Raw genomic sequence first — 16,950 nt, 5'->3', positions numbered from 1 at the left:
TTAGAGCAAGCAAAATCATAGACAATAGGGCTAGAGCACTAAATATCCCGTTTGTACACTTAGTAGAAAATAATTACATCGCAAAATATTAAAAGTGATTGATCAATTAAAATGATCAGTAGGCAACGATTATAAATAACTTTAAAAATAACTTAAAAATACGACGGAGAAATATGCAGAAAGATCTTCAGATATTTTGTTTATGGTCAACATGTAGATTCTACAGGTCAGTTAGAAAGTTTCGCAGATAAACAAAAATAGCAACAAATGCAGTAGACTGAGCAAAAATTCAAAAAAACTAATGCATAATAGGTACTAACACTTATCTATTATATTTGGTTGTTTGTCTCACAGATGATTATTTAAAACGACATGGAGAGCAGTGAGTTGCTGTAACTTGTAACAGTCTGAAGTTGTTTAATATTTATACATAATTAATTTGAAATTTTTAATATATAATTTAAATAATAATATCCCCTATGAATAGCTTATAATAAACATAAATATTATAATAATAAGTAGTATTGCATCTATAAAAAGCAGTCTTCGTTTATAAGAGCAATTCAAATTTCAATAAGAGTATTCTAATAAAACAATATTAATTTATTTTATTTTTTTCATACAGGTAAACTATAAATATTATTACTTTTTACAACCCATCAATGTGTAATTTATATATAATAAATAATATTTGAATTGTATATAATTTAGACTTAAGAAATGAAACAACAAATTGTCATAGCATGGCCCGATAAAAGAGGAATGTATAAATAAAGCGATGACGTCACACGTCACAAAAATATATTCACAACAATCGGTGAAGCGAGCTTTTTCAAAGCTTCTTTTAATAAAATTTAAATTTGTAAATACATTTTTAGCATTTCCTTTGATAATCATGTAAACCATACTTTTGTAAAGTCTCATGATTATTAGTTTATAGAAATTCATGTTTCTATAGTTTAATGTCGATTGCTATTATATGAAATGAAACACCGCAGCTAGACAACGCACACAATCACTCAACACAGTATAAACGGCCTCTTGAATAAATAACATCGTATTGACTAAGCATGCTCCTGTAATTAACTGCTAAAATCCGAGTTCATATCTATGGCAGTGAGTTTCCTAGTGAGCTCCGCACGCTGGGATGGACTCAATTCCTGAAAGGAACAATACACGTTACTGAAATGAACTTTGCTTGACAAGCTGCCGCGTACCTAGATTGCTTTAACTAGGTTTAAATTTGAATATAAATAAGTGACAAATTATGAAAATTAGTTTGTCACTTATTTATACTATGGGAAAATAAAAATTGCTCCAGGAAAAAATCGAAAGTGTTTCAAACTGTGGATAATGTATATTTTATTTAACACAAAAATAGCATGATTAAGATTAGGCTTTTATGTTTGATGCCTACGTACCTAAATAAAGTTTGGGCAAAATAATGTTTATGTGCCTAAATTAACCAGTGACAGGCATGTCGGATTACAAGGGCCGCCGGATTAATATAGAATAAAATAAGGTTATGGCGCCTAGTACTGACCATGACGAGGCGGTTGATGGAGTCTAGCAAGGCGTCGTCGCGCATGGCGCGCAGGTTCCGCTCCAGCACGGACTCCGCGTCGCCCTCCTGCGCCTCCAGCCACCGGCACACCGCCTCGTTGTCGTGCTCCCACTGGTGAGACTGTTAACAAAGGATAATTAATAATATTATTTTTGTTCGATAGCAAAAAAAAAACACTTGCATCGTTTAAGTTAATATCAGGAACATGCTCATAATACGTAAGCATTTTTTTTAATTGAATGGCCCCTCTGACAAAGAGGTCGTAGGGGCCGAGAGTTCTCATTCGCCTAACACAACCAAGAACTGCCACCGGGTTGCTGGCCAGACTTTTGGCCAAGAATGTTGATACTTCATATTGATCTAAGCAAAGCCGAGAACTCAGTCGAGCCTTACTTCAAAGTGATGTGGACAGCATCTTTTACTTGTTGTTCTAAATAAGTTTATCTACAATTATTTTTGAATATAAGAAGGTTGGTTTGACAATTTGAGAATAAATCATCATTCACACATACCTGCGTCTCGCCGCGGTCCTCTGTGAACCAGCGGCGTAGCGTGGCGGCGGCGGCGCGCTGGTCGGTGGTGGGCCCGCTGGCGGCCTGCACGCGCCGCTCCTGTGCGTTCTGACGCAACAAACGCCGCAGCCGCCAGTGGAGGATGCGCCGAGATTCGCGCCACGGGACGATGTCCTGTATGGATAAAATAAAGGCACAGAATCAGGGGCCGTACCTCGAAAGCGTTTTTAGACTCAAACAATTGAACGAGAATGCCGCGTCCTACTCTAACAAACGAGAAATGATGTTGTTATTAGGACGCGGCATTCTCGTTTAATTGTTTGAGTCTCAAAACGGTTTTGACATTACACCACTACCAGATGGGGTTATGTAGGAATAAGGTCTTTAATGTCAGTTAGGTGGCACAGCTGTCATATGTCACGAATTACAAAACATATTATTTTGCTTTTGTATGGTCAAAGTGATTTGAAACAAAACACATAATGGAGAAAGAGATGAACAGATGTTTTGTTTTACTTACAAATATGCAACCCTTTTCTAACATTCTCTCGGCGGTGTCGTGTAACTCAACAAACTGGACGGCGATCTGTAAAAATGCACATTAGTAAATCACATTGCAACATTAAAAAAACCATAATAGCAGAGTTTTACCTACCAATAAAACTCTTATTATGTCCGGAACCTTATTCAAGGCCTTTAAACAAAATTGAGATGGTAGTCTTCCGTTTCCTGCCGTAATATTGATCGTTGTAGTTCCTTTCCGGTCTTTTTGGCGCCAAGATGGCGCTACGATGGCGGTAAGATGGCGGTTTCCGGTGTTCACCAGGGCAGGCGCGCGCGCTTTCTTCCTCATTGCAGTCTCAATTTTTTAGCACCAGGCAGACCTTACTGTAAGGCCTTGAATAAGGTTCCGGACATAATAAGAGTTTTATTGGTAGGTAAAACTCTGCTATTATGTCCTATCACCGTTATTCAAGGCCTTTAAACAAAATTGAGATATTGTTTGTTGTCGCCTGGTGAACAAGACGCCAATGTGAAGAATCAAAATGATTATGAGACAGGAGTTTGTTATATTATATTTTTAAATGATTTACTTAGTATTTTAAGTTGTGCATGGTTTTAATAATTACAATTTGTTCAAAATTACATTAAAGTACATATACACATATTTAACTATTTTTTTTTTTTACACATATTTAAATTTTATCAAAACTAGTAACGGGTTCAAAAAGATTAGTTAAGAATTACTGGTAAAAGAAATCGGCTTATAAGCTTCTTCTTTTGTATAGTATTTTTAAAAAGCAACGGAGACCGTACGCTTCCCGGAGTTGCCTCGATACCGGCTTCTTTTAAAATCAACTTAACCCATCCAGAAATTGCTGTTCTAGAAGCAGTTTTTGGTACTCCCCGATCTGATACAAATAAATTTTTGATGCCGGCTTCTTTCCGTCTATCGCTACCTAGAACAACTAATTTTATACGGGATCAGTATTTGGATTTTCACTGTTCGAAAAGAATTTCCAACCTAATAGATTGTGAGATTCTGAATCGGTTTTAAAACCGTACATTGGTCAGAAAGTCACAGTATCACTTTCATTATCATCTAGAACACTGCCCTGTGACAGGCAAACGATTAATAAAGTCAAGTCGTGCACTCTACGATCCGAATATAATTGGAATCTCGGAATCGGCTTCAACGATTTTCATGAAATTTAGTATAGAGGGGGTTTCGGGGGCGATAGATCGATCTAGCTAGGAATCATTTCTAGAAAATGTCATTTTCATCGGATACCGCCTGAAAACTGCAAATAAATTTTCACAATTTACGCTACTCGTAGATACATTAATGGCACAAACTGTACTCGGCTTATTACATTTTTGAACATTATTTGTTGAAAATATGGTGTTCAAATTTTTCTTTTCCAAAACATGAGAGGCAAGACTTATATTATATTATGATATGATATGATATATTATATTTTGTACTGCAAAGTGTAGAAACAATTGACTTGTGAACTAGGATTGTTATGCTAGATTAGGTTTTAAATGTAAATCAGCTAAAAAGTACACTAATTGGGACCCCGAGGAGTTAGTAGGCTGGACCCCCAAAACTTTGCACCAATTTAACCATCTTATCCAAATCTCCATCGTCAGGTTTTGTACTCGTGGAGGAGAAAAGGCCGTTGATAGATAAGTACAGAAAATTCGACTCCACGTCCCGAACCGTGAACGGCGGTGACTCGAGACTTTAGATCCACTTTCCATAAAGCCTGGGGTCACGAGAACACGCCTTTCGCACGATTTGTGATGCATCAATACTCTGGGCATCAAATTCGGAGGTGGGAATACCCAAGCCAGACTGAAGGTCTATTCCCATGAAAACGCGTTGTGTCTACGTCCTTTGATCCCTCTGGTCTAAGGTGACATACTTTGCCACTACACGTGAGCTCGGGTTGATGCAAATAAGTCGATCTCGGGCATGCCCCACTTCCGAAAAGATGATGTCGGTCACTGCAGGGGCTAGATGCCATTCGGGGAGAAAAGATTTTCTCGACAATCGATCTGCTGTATTGTTGTACCGGCCTGGAATGTGACGCGGTATCGAATGGATCTAAAATGTAAAAAATAATAATAATTATAAGTCAGATTCATTAGAGAATTTGATTTGTTCCCCCCCTTTATTTCTTAAGTATGCCACTACAGATTTGTTATCGCACTGCAGATGCAGAGACGACTTACTTAGCGTAGGACCGTATTCGCGTAAACATTTAAAAATTGTTAACATTTCTTTTTTATTTATTTATTTATTTAATAATTTGAATGAAGATTTTCTTCATCATTAGGCCAATCTCACGTTAAACATACATCATTTAAATCCGGTCCCCAACCAGAGTCGGAAGCGTCCGTAGTTAGATTTGGGGAGGTGAAGTCGAGAAGACTTTTTACAATTAGCTAAACACCATTCTAATTCAATAGCGTGAAAAGGTAGAGACCGCTTTTCATAGGGGCTACATCGAAGTACATTGTTGCAATGGGTTGCAAAAAACTTCGATAATTTAAGCGACCGACAATGCTCTATATTTCTCTGAGAGTTGCTTTTCTAGAACTTAACTTCTGAACTTTTGAATCTGGAATGGATTTTCGATTGTTCCATGTGTCCCAAAAAATACCTAAATATTCTAAAGCCTTTTGTGGCTGAAGTATGGGATTTAATCTTATTAATTACAACCTTACCTAGCTTGAGCATCGTATCAAGCTCGTGTGATACAAGTCTGTTGTAATATTTTCGTTTTATCCTGGCATGCAATTACGAAATTGTGTAAGAAAGCGACTATACGCATACCTTGTTCTAGTAGTAATTCTGCTGTCCAATTTGTCAGGGACGCGAAAACTTTGGGGGCAGTGGCCAGCCCAAATGGCAAACAGGTCATTTGTAAGAGTTGACCTCTGTACATTAACCTCAAACAACGATGGTGTAGAGACACCGGTGTGTGATAATAATACGCCTGCGTAAGGTCTATCTTTACTAACCATTAGCCAATCGTTGGGCTGCAGAAATTCTGGTATTCGATGCGTAGCTATCAGTTGAAATTTGCTTATCTTTAGAAACTCGTTCAATTTTTTTTTTTTTTTTTTTTTTGAAATACAAAATAGGGCGCATAGTTACTTCGCTTTTTGGGATTAAAACATTTTTGATAACAAACTCTGAGTTTCGCGGGCATATTCTAAAATTCTGTGCTTATTCCTTAAGCAACGTTTGAATAACCTGATCCATTCCTGGGGACGAAGTCCGTGAATTAACGTGACTATAAGAGTCGAGGACGGTTTTCGTAAAAATTGAATTTTATAACCGGTTATTATTTTTTTAAAAGGGAAGAAGGAACACCCCACATTTTCCCAAACATGGTTAATAGCCTCCCCTCTCGAAACTCCTGTTGAAAGTCAAAATTTTCTGTCACCTCTTCCTCTCGGGGCATTGGATTGATTAAAAGACTTATTCGTATTTCGTACCCAGGACCTGTTGTCTTGGAGGAAGAGACGTTGTTGGCTTATACGAGGACCGAAAAAACCCCTCATTACATTGGCATGGGAGCCAAAATTATAATTAAAAACATAGGGGTGGAAAGATCGCACCGCCTGTGCTTCAGAATATGCATAACTTTGATTATTACGTATAGCCAAACGGTGCTTGGAAGCGACCGGTTTGTTTGTAATAACTGGGGCCTGGTTGCGCAGCCAGAGCACCCGAAGCAGGCCGCCTCTCTTGCGCAGAGAAGGCTGGCTTTTTATTCTTTATATTAGTATCAAACAAATGAAAATTTTATTTAAGTACACCTCCATTATTTTTAATAAAATCGGACAACAGCTGGTCTAAAATGGTCGCTTTGGAGAGTCATATTATGAATCTTATGGTCACTCTGCTTGCAATTTATGTCTAGTAATTCGTATTTCATATTCATCAGTTTCACAAATGAAATGAAATGAAATGTGACCATTTTAGCCCGGCTGCTCTTTATTAAATAAAATATATTCATATGTTGGAGGAATTTTTAAAAACTATTCCTTTACTTATTTTTTATGATTTATGAAAAATTCCTGACGTTCAATAATATCAGCATGCCTAACGGAAACTAATTGTAAACAGTCCAAAGATCAAATATCTTTAATTTTTGTTCAAAGATTTGTTGTTTTGTTCAAAGATCTTTAATTTTGGATAATAACGATATTTTACTATCTTAAATCCATTGCAATAAATTAGAAACACCCTTTTTTAACGCATCATTTTGCATTATTAATGAACTCGTAATAGCACCAAAAGACTTATCACTCGTATTCAAATTAAAATTATTTGCTCTCAAATTGCCCAGGGCCTTTCAATTCTTCGTTAATCGTTAACCTCCAATTATTATTCGACAAAACCATATATGGTTTTGTCGAATTTAAGGCCGGGCGTTATATATTTTTTGAATATCCGATTAACGGATATTTGACCAATTGTCAGAGTTAGATAAAGTGTTGCAAGCTACGTTGCAAGTAAATAATTGAGTGTCTGTAAATGCTCCGCAGAGGCATTCTGAATAGACGGTTCTTTGAGGTTGGTCGTCAAATCAAAATTAAAAATAGTTCGACGTATTAGAAACAGCGTCATGATCAATATTTTCGTAGGTGTTATCTAAAATGTTACTAGCACAATTTTCCTTCGCAATCGTATCCAAAGGTGGATAGACACAAGCTAAGAAATTTTGGATCTGACTGACCTGCTTGACAAGGTTTTGCAATACCTCGTCATCCCATTTTCGCTTCAGTTGTACGACTGGTTCTTCATCTGACGATGACGATGTAGAAGAAACACACTCGCAAACACTTTTATCAACATTATATTTCAACCAATGTAATGTTAAAACTTAAATTAAAAAATTTTGAAACTACAAACGATCTAGAATAAATTATTAACTATTTAAGAAAAAGAATATTATAGTTATTAGCAAAGAAACAAAATTTCTTATAATTTTAATAACTTTAACGAACGCTAACAGCGTTATACGTCTTTACGGCACAAAACTCAAGACGCCAATGAGGAAGAAAGCGCGCGCGCCTGCCCTGGTGAACACCGGAAACCGCCATCTTACCGCCATCGTAGCGCCATCTTGGCGCCAAAAAGACCGGAAAGGAACTACAACGATCAATATTACGGCAGGAAACGGAAGACTACCATCTCAATTTTGTTTAAAGGCCTTGAATAACGGTGATAGGACATAATAAACTATCATTTACTTAAATTAAAAAATAATAATGTTCACCTGGTGATATATGGGCGATAGTTCCTTTTCCCTCGCTTTGATACTCTTATCTAGGGCAAGCAGTTCGCTGTCTAATTCACGCACTTTACTCTCGGCTGTAAAAACAACACATAAATCATTGAGTATATTTTGTTCATACAATTCTCGTTCCCTGTCACTGTATCATTTTAATATGTATGGGCAAGGCCTCAACACTGCGTTGCGACGTCTTATCGCAAAAACAACCTTTGAAAGCAATGTTTTTTTGCGATGTGACGCCGCAACGCACTGTCGTAGCCTGGCCCTATAATAGCAAAGGAAGATCCTTCGACCGTGCGAGGTGGTGTGCTCGGTCAGGCCGAAGCCCACGTGATACATTTCAGCTGTCGTATATATACCGACGGGCTTAGAAAACTTCGATAGCGCGATACAGGAATGTTAGGCTAATTGTGGGTACCGCCACATCACTCCCCCCACCCCGAAGACCGGAGGTCGGAACTTGAAGTCTTGTCGCTTGAGTCGCTAATGCTATATAATATAAATATGAATATAATGTAAATATTTACCTTGTCTACCTTCTTCTGTCTTGACGAGCACGTCATCTATAGAACCTCTCCTGTCCAAGTTCTTCGACAGCTCCTTGATCTGTTCCTTCAATTCTGTAATAATGAGAGGTAAGTTATTGTATAAGCTAACAAATTAAATATTGAACAATTATCTTCCCTGCAGTTTAATATTCATATTACTTAAGGATGTGTTGTCCCCTATATAGAGTTCACTGCAGCTGAAAGAGTAACTTTTTTTCACTTTTGTATGGAGATATGCATAGATATGCCCATACAGTTCACCAAAAAAATTGCTCTTTCAGCGCTACTACTTTCACAGCGAACTCGATATAGGATGCTCACACATACCCTACACCTTGTAGAATTGACTGTGAAACTAGGAGCGCGGAATAAGGGGTGATTTCATCAAAGAAACGGCACGCGTTCAATGCACACTGAATCGGTTCAAAACTTATAAACGCGATTATAACATTGCATTTTACCAACATAAACTGAACGCGTTCACAGCGAATCCGAGTTTTATATTCCGAATGCCCAAATCCGAAGTTTAACGTCGTAAAACCCATTCAAGCCTATCGTGCAGTGTCATGGCGGAACGAAAAACATAGACAAAAGAAAAGATGCGAGTTTTGACACATACGTTTGGTTAGTTTATGTATTGTTTCTTACTATTTTGTTGTTAAATTAACGTGATAAGGCTCCAAAATGATGAAAACACCTAAAATAATCGCGTGACGTCACGTAAACTTAGATTTATTAATCGCGATCAAAAGAAGTTTGTGAAATCTATTTGAAACAGAACGAGATTTACGTCACCGTGTGAACGCGTTCAATGAGAACTAAGTTTTACTAAACGAAGTTTAAAGTGTGTCTGGTGAAATCCCACCTAAGTGAATATACGATACGAGAGCGGAACAGGCAACAGCTATATCTCACCGTTGACCCTCGCGCTCAGCCGCAGCAGCTCGGGGTCGAGGCGGTGCATAGTCTTGAGGATGTCGCGCTGCTTGTACTTCACCTCCACAGCACCCTCCGCCTCCAGGATACCACCTCTGTTAACGTCACAGGAATTGAAATAAGGAATTTTCACTTGATACTAAAGAAGCACATAGATATTTGACGTTGAGCGAAGAAAAATATATATTTAAAAAACAATTCATGAATATTTATTGGTTGTGGAGTGTATTAAAATTACACGAAAATTATAAAATTTTGTTTTGTGTTTCTACTATCAGATAATTTTATTAATGCCATACCCTATGTAACTTGGTCGTTTAATGTCAAAACTATAACCCAACCGACAGATCACGACTAGGGCTGTTCCACACGTAGCACAACAACACGGCACACCACATGGTCGAGCGTATACTTTGTATTGAAAATGAATACGTACGTACCACATTTTGCAGTCGTTAACGACCGCATGTGTATGTGTGATACAGTGGCCACATTTTGTCGCGACGGTGTGGAGTGGTTGTGGTAAGTGTTGGTCAACCCTTACATTGAATTAACATGTATTTCTTCGATGGTACAAAACGGGGCATCTTTATTCGTTACATATCGACGAGAGAACTCACCTGGCGTCATTATCGGCGTACATCTCCATGCGCAGGTTGTTGACGCTGGGATCGACGACCGCCCACGCGCCGCCGCGCAGTTCGCCGCCGGGCGGGATGTACACGAGCACGGGCGCGGTCGCGCCGCGCAGCGCTCGGACAATCTCCGCACCGAACTTCAGGATTTGTTCGTACATGTCTGCGGATAAAACAGTGATTCCAATTTTAAACAATAACAGAAACAGTAATAAATATTATACACATCATACTTGCGACTGTATCTTTGGTGCGACTTGAACCGCTTAAATTATTTGAATGTCAAAAGCATGAGCAAAACTAAATAAAATTGTGAAAGTTTATGTTAATTGCGTAGGAATATTAATACGCTTACCTTTCTGCCCACCGCTGAATCCTCGCCAGTTAGCGAATATGATAATCGGCAGATTCTCGCGGGAGAAGTCGTGAATCGCCTGCGACGTCTTGTACGCGGAGTCCGGGAACCATACCTGTTGACAGATACGCAGTTTAGTCTATCTTCTCTTAGAATTTATATTGATATTGACAACTGATGAGCGATGGTTAAAAAATCTTATCATATTCACACAGGGTACTTATTATCAACTGACATTTGCAACATGTAAATGTGTATAATATAGCAATTCGTATCGATATCGGTATTACAAATCTGTCATTACAACCCGGTCAAAATATCTGTAGGCTAGGCCGCAATAACACGGACGTAATGACATCGTCAAATCATGCTTACAGATATATTGACCGGGTTGTATCTGATACGTGCGTACACTTTTACGTACACGTAAACGTATACGTGCGTGCACGTTGCGTATACGCATGCGTACCTGTCCCGCCTGCTGTACGGTCTTGCTCTCGGAGTCGAGGTTGGCGGGGTCGGCAGGTAACGTCAGCTCCACTGTGCGCGTCTCCACGGCGATCACACCCACAGGTATACCACCTAGCCGAGCCCGACCTATATAAATGATAATAAATGTTTTATTAGACGATCGATTGCATAGAAAATTCCTTAGGACACGTAATGCTGCTATATATGTATTATAAGTATTCATATCTTATAGCTTTAAACGAGCAATTCTTGCAAGGAATCTGGAATCTCAGAATCGGCTCCAACGATTTTCATGAAATTAAATATATAGGAGGTTTCGGGGGCGATAAATCGATCTAGCTAGGAATCATTGATAGAAAATGTTATTTTATTCGCTATATATAGCTAGTTACATATAGAACGGTAGCAGTAGTAGAGAGAGCTTGTTGCACTGAGATATTGCTATCACGCTTCTACGGAAGCAAGATAGCAATATAATCGTAAATGAGTGAAAGTGACAGTAGCGGCCACAATTTAGCAAGTTTATACCTGTGACAACAGTCTGTGCCCAGGGCTGCATGATCTCATCGAAGGAGCCGAAGTCGAAGAATCCTGCGCGCGCGCCGTCACCCGTGAGCAGCAGGCGCGGGTCGTACGGTCCGCGCGGGGGACACCATTGTACAGGACGGTCGATGGGATCCACACTACGCATTAGCGGCACCATGCTCATTTTATCCTGTGGGAAAAGATTTAATATTGTATTATTTAATATTGAAGAATTAGTAGCAGAACATATTTAACTTTTAAAATAGGAACTCCCTTATTCAATCAAAAATAGTGTAAAACATAAGCTGCTACAACAAAACAGATTGTCACTGAAACTTTGTCAGTAAACATTACTGACAAAGTTTTAAGATTACAACACAAACATGTTTGCGTAACAGGTGAAAACTCCAGTAAAATAGACTTTTGACAGTTCTATCTGTGTAAATTAATAGCTGTCTTTATAAAAAAAATATAGAAATCATACTGTACCTTAGGCACATACGACAGCCACTTCAGCGCAGTCGCCACAGCCTGCAGATCGGTCGGCACTACAGCGTGCGACACGCCGTTATTGTGCATAATCTGTACTCCACCGAGCTGGTTGTTGGACGCGTACACCGCGCGACCGAGCACCTTGTTCAACGCCATGTAGCCTGTGAGGATGATGTAGGAGGATTCCACTTGGATGACACGGTGCCCGAGCCTGTGGGAGAGAGAGGGAAGATAATAGTAACATTAGACACATAGCATTTGGTGGTGGAACAAATAAAAACTCGAAATTGACCCACCATTTATTTAAACTCACGCATGTAAATAGTTTAAGGATGTATATAACATTTATAAATTCAAATATTCTGACCTAATTTCGAAATATATAGTAGAATAAAACATCCTGCATCGATTGATACCAAAAAATACCTTACCGACAAGTTACGTGAAATAATTAATTTTAAAATTTCCATTTATCATACGTAATGTTTGCCGGAAGTGTTACAATTTTTGAGAATTCGTCAGAATTGGGAACTTTGTATCGAAGATAAACAGCTAAAAAACTGCTTATTAATTTCTTTGTACTATTTGCGATTTTTTAAGCCCAAAAAAAAGTGGGTTCACCGGTAATTCTGAGGAAATATTTCAAAATTGAAATTTATGAAAATTATCCTTCGAAGGGTGCGACAAGACCTTATATGAACTTGGGCGGGGGCGCTGCTGGTAAAGAAGAACTGTCAAATATGTTGTTTTTGTATGTGCCACCGTTAGTTCCTTTTTTCACCACCTGCTTAAAAAGCTTTGCCGAGCTTTCTTGGCCGCCATTTACGTTAATCAAATTACAACAAAAATGTTTTAATAATAATTAAATATCGAATAGTTCTTTAAAAAGCTATTATAAAAAATCATTATAATCAATAATAAGTGTCTGGGTGTTTAATTTTTTACATATTTAGTACTTTCATAATTTAATTGGACGTAGTACGGAATTTGACCTTATATACATCCTTAAGTCCGTGTGGCAATGAGATAACAAAGTATTCGAGCGCAGGTGAAAGAGACAAGTAGTGAAAGGTTAATAATTAATATAGGGTACAAAAACAAACTAGCAAATGGGTCACCTGATGGAAAGCGACTTTCGTCGCCCATGGACACCCGCAACATCAGAAGAGCTGCAGGTGCATTGTCAGACTTTAAGAGGGAATAGGGTAATAGGGTAGGGGAGGGTAGGGAAGGAAATAGGGTAAGGGTATTATGCGACTCTTTTTATTTAGAATTAAAACATTATTAAAGTCTAATGTGAAATTTTATGATTTCACATTAGACTTTAATAATGTTTTAATCCATGAATTCGATGGGTTTATAAAGTCGTGATTTTTGTGAGGGAGATAGCAACAGCTAGTGTAGTACTGACCGTAGGATGTAAGCGCCGATGCCGATGGCGCGACATGTGCACACGGAGATGGTGACAATGTCCTCGTACGCCTGAGCCGTCTCGCCCGCAATGAGGCCGGCGTCGCGTAAACACTCCACGCCGATACCGTCGTCTTTGCCTGCACAATTAAAGAGAATGTTATTAGCATATATTTATCAACAGTACCCTGGAATTGATACGATTTTGAATTACGAGTCTGATTAGTTCCAAATTGAGTCGCAGACCGCAGTACGATCATGCGCTAGTATAGCTGTCAGGAGTGGGAATAACCGTTCAGACCGAATTTGTTCCAAATTGAGCCGCAGCACGATTTAGTATATACAGGGTGCAATTAATCCTTCCTGCCAAATTTTGATATATTGATTCTTGTTAAAAATAAAAATACACGTATTTTTTTTTTATAATCACTCAGTACTAAAATATTGAGAAATAGCTTCCGAAAGTTATCCTAAAAAACACTACAATTAATGGACACGACGCGTCGCCCGCTCGCGTACCCCCTCTCATTCCCCCGCACCGCGGGTGACCGTTCTGCGACGATTTTAAATAGGTTAAAATATGTCATAGAAAAAAAATAACACCCAATTTTTTTTTGGTTAAATTGACTTTCCTAGTGGTATCACTAGGAGAGTCAATTTAACCAAAAGCAAGCCCTGGAAAAAAATTGGCAGAAAGGTTTCATTGCACCTGTATGTGGGAAGAAATTCTCAATTCGATTCTGATTCTGTCGGGAGTAAAGCAGCTAATCTCTTATTAAAAGATTGTCACCACGCTTAAACCACGTTTGAAGATTGACTTTCGACACCGGAAGTCAACTCATGGGTTGTCCTTGTATTGGAACGTCAAAAGTAAGTAATTTTAAAGTTTGATTGACTGACAAGAAAAATAAATCATGCATTGGTTGGGCGTATGAAGAGTCAAATTTGAGCTTTGCAGTTGTCATCTGTACTAGGGTTTTCTTGTACAACTCCTGCCTAGCTAGCTAGGTTTCAATCAGTCCCTGACATCGAAATCCGATGAATTTATTACTTAATCGTACTCCATACACATACCTATAATATCGGTAATGCGGTATCTGGACTCGCCCTCGTCCTCAATGAGCTCGGCCTTGACGGAGCCGAGCGGGCCGAGTCGCGAGTAGGCCTCGGGCGTGAGGTACAGGTAGCTGAAGCCGCGGTCCGGACGCTCCGCCTCCACCCATGCCGCACGGAACTCCGCCTTTACTTCCTCAGCCAGACCGATACGGGCGCCGGAGTTCACGCCGATGAATAGCTACAAACATTATGAATATATTGAAACAACCGGATAGACGGATGAACTGAATCTATAAGTACCTTTTAAAATCTTTACGGAACCCTAAGAATTGCTTTCGTGTGCTCCATATCTTCATCAAAAAAACGGATGGTCCGTTTCAATATAAACTTTCACAATTTTTTCAATCTAATACATGTTTGATGTTGTAGCTTAGTTATTTAAACAATACGTTTAAATAATTCGTTTACTATAATTTAATTGCTTTAATTTAGCATGTTAATTTATAAGTAAAAATAAAAATTGTTTTATTTCAGAATAAATCAAATATATTTTCAGAACATCGTTACTTCATGATGCCAACCACCGGTTCGGGAAGTGGGAACTAACCCGGCGAGAAGAACCGGCATAAGAAGCACGCTTTTTTAATGGAACTATAATTTTTATAATTTACCTAATATTGATTCTACTTAAAAAAACCCCTCACCCTGGGTATCTTCCTATGTCTGGCGTGTTCGGACGCTCTGTAGTACAGCCAGTCCTCCTGCGGGCCGAATGACCCAGTATAGTGCGTCAGGTCGTTAGCTATGAGGACAATCTCTCGTCCGTTGGGGCACTCAGGTGTATAGAGCATCAGTCTCCAGGCGACCATGCCGACTGTGTTCTGTCCGGGCAGCCGTGTCACTTCCACTAGACGTCGCTCACCGTCGCTTTCGACTACTAACTCGACGGAGTTCATCACGTTGTCTGGCATTGGACCTGGATATATTCAATTTGTAAATAAAACGAAGCATAAGTGTTTGTGGGGATATGCGTGGCGGCCACAAAGGAAGATCTTCCGACGCAGCGAGGTAGTATGCTCGGTCAGGCCGGAGCCCACGTGATAGATTTCAGCTGTCGTATATATACCGACGCACTAAGAAAACTTCGATATTTAGATGTTAGGCGAATTACGGGTATCGCCACATGTTGTTAATTTTGCATCAGTTATAACGATAATATGAAGTTTTAGTCCTTTTTTTCATATTCATCAAGGTGCTGTCTTACTGATATTGCAAAATAATTTTCGAATCATTTTTTCATGATAATTAATGTAACATAATATTTACTAAAAACTCTTTTATTAGCCCTGTTTTAAGCCCTGTGCTAAGTGTGATAGCCGATATATTTAAGAAACACAACATAACAAGTACATAATTTTATTTAGTCGATTCAGTTCCAAATAATAAATATAAATAAGGTGCAAATAGGCCGACTTAATTTTACGAGGTAAGGTCTTTAAATAAAGAAAAAAAATGGTAGAAATACCAATAAGGTGGTAAGTAACACTTGCCATCAACGGAACCCTCCTCGATGCAGTCCTTCCACCTCTTCTCGACCATCTGACGGAACATGTCGGGGATGTCGTACACGTACGTCGTGCCTTGAGACGTCGCCTGTGAAAAAAACCATCAAATTTAAAAAATTTAACGTCACAATCGACTGACACTTACTTTTGCGACAAATGTACGGCGATACCAACTCTATGACGTACCGTCATATACCGGCGTATCGATATATTTGTTTGTGAATGTTATATCTGTTATTTTTTAAAGTTTTACAAAATCTGTTTACTAAAATACTTTTATTGGCTAGCACTGAATATAGGAAAAAAATATATTTAAATTAATATTTCTTACCAAGAACCTCTTCTGCTGCAGGTAGTTTTTAGTGACGTAGGGCGTGGATACCGGCAGACCGTGCATCGGGCCTTGCCTGGTTCCGTACGATTGGAATATTATCTACAAAATTATTGATATTTTATTTAACTTAAATGCTATAAACTATAAAGGAAAGTTCAACAATGAAACCCTAACAGTAGCACAAATATCATGTCTTCTCTTTCAAACAATGAACTTTAGAGATATCATCATTTTTAACCAGCAAATAACTTCTAAAACAGTGGTGCAAGTGGGCCTAAATTATTTAACTTTTTTTCAAACTTACAACTCCTGTCCTCGGGTCGATGACCTCCTCGTATGTGTAGATGTCGAGCGAGTAGCCCGAGCCGTTAGACAGGCAGAGCCGAACGTTCTTGGTCGGCGCTCCGGGACCTAAACAATAAAACATAGAAAGATAGATACATAATATTATATTATGTTCCTTCCACTAGATAAAAAAGGATGTAGCGTCAAAACTACCGGACAAGACTTTTAGTAGGCACTTATTGTTCTGTACTTACCTATTCTCAAAGTGAATCTGATCTCAGCCTGCAACACTCTGAGTTTCCACAGCCTCGGTCCGTACCGCATCACCATACCGAGGACAGACTCTTCAATCTGTTGAAAAGAGTGTTCAACATTAGCAAACATTGATAATTATAATAAATGAAGTTTATTTAAATAACATTTACCCAATGCCCTTTTCAATT

General features: G+C 38.7%; 1 protein-coding gene across 6 annotated transcripts in view; it reads right to left on the bottom strand.

Annotated features, from left to right (window-relative positions):
• Window positions 1–648: 648 nt before the first annotated feature.
• LOC121727024 (acetyl-CoA carboxylase) overlaps window positions 649–16,950 on the bottom strand; it is a 92,606-nt gene continuing 76,304 nt past the window's right edge. For 4 of the 6 annotated variants that reach the window (XM_042114701.1, XM_042114699.1, XM_042114700.1 and 1 more), the window contains 19 exons: window positions 16,762–16,858; window positions 16,527–16,633; window positions 16,220–16,321; window positions 15,874–15,976; window positions 15,028–15,299; window positions 14,342–14,561; window positions 13,269–13,407; window positions 11,855–12,068; window positions 11,369–11,555; window positions 10,839–10,966; window positions 10,370–10,484; window positions 10,000–10,177; window positions 9,359–9,474; window positions 8,423–8,515; window positions 7,878–7,972; window positions 2,597–2,662; window positions 2,077–2,250; window positions 1,544–1,684; window positions 650–1,160 (listed from right to left, as the gene is read on the bottom strand). In XM_042114701.1, coding sequence (XP_041970635.1) covers window positions 1,083–1,160; window positions 1,544–1,684; window positions 2,077–2,250; window positions 2,597–2,662; window positions 7,878–7,972; window positions 8,423–8,515; window positions 9,359–9,474; window positions 10,000–10,177; window positions 10,370–10,484; window positions 10,839–10,966; window positions 11,369–11,555; window positions 11,855–12,068; window positions 13,269–13,407; window positions 14,342–14,561; window positions 15,028–15,299; window positions 15,874–15,976; window positions 16,220–16,321; window positions 16,527–16,633; window positions 16,762–16,858 — 2,625 coding nt within the window. In that variant the 3' untranslated portion in view covers window positions 650–1,082. Of the gene's footprint in view, window positions 1,161–1,543; window positions 1,685–2,076; window positions 2,251–2,596; window positions 2,663–7,877; window positions 7,973–8,422; window positions 8,516–9,358; window positions 9,475–9,999; window positions 10,178–10,369; window positions 10,485–10,838; window positions 10,967–11,368; window positions 11,556–11,854; window positions 12,069–13,268; window positions 13,408–14,341; window positions 14,562–15,027; window positions 15,300–15,873; window positions 15,977–16,219; window positions 16,322–16,526; window positions 16,634–16,761; window positions 16,859–16,950 lie in introns of all 6 variants that reach the window. The other 2 variants (XM_042114698.1, XM_042114697.1) reach the window with 1 other exon arrangement.

This window comes from Aricia agestis, chromosome 5 (genome assembly GCF_905147365.1).
Source record: "Aricia agestis chromosome 5, ilAriAges1.1, whole genome shotgun sequence".
Lineage (NCBI taxonomy): Eukaryota > Metazoa > Arthropoda > Insecta > Lepidoptera > Lycaenidae > Aricia > Aricia agestis.
This window is presented reverse-complemented; position numbering and strand designations above follow the sequence as displayed.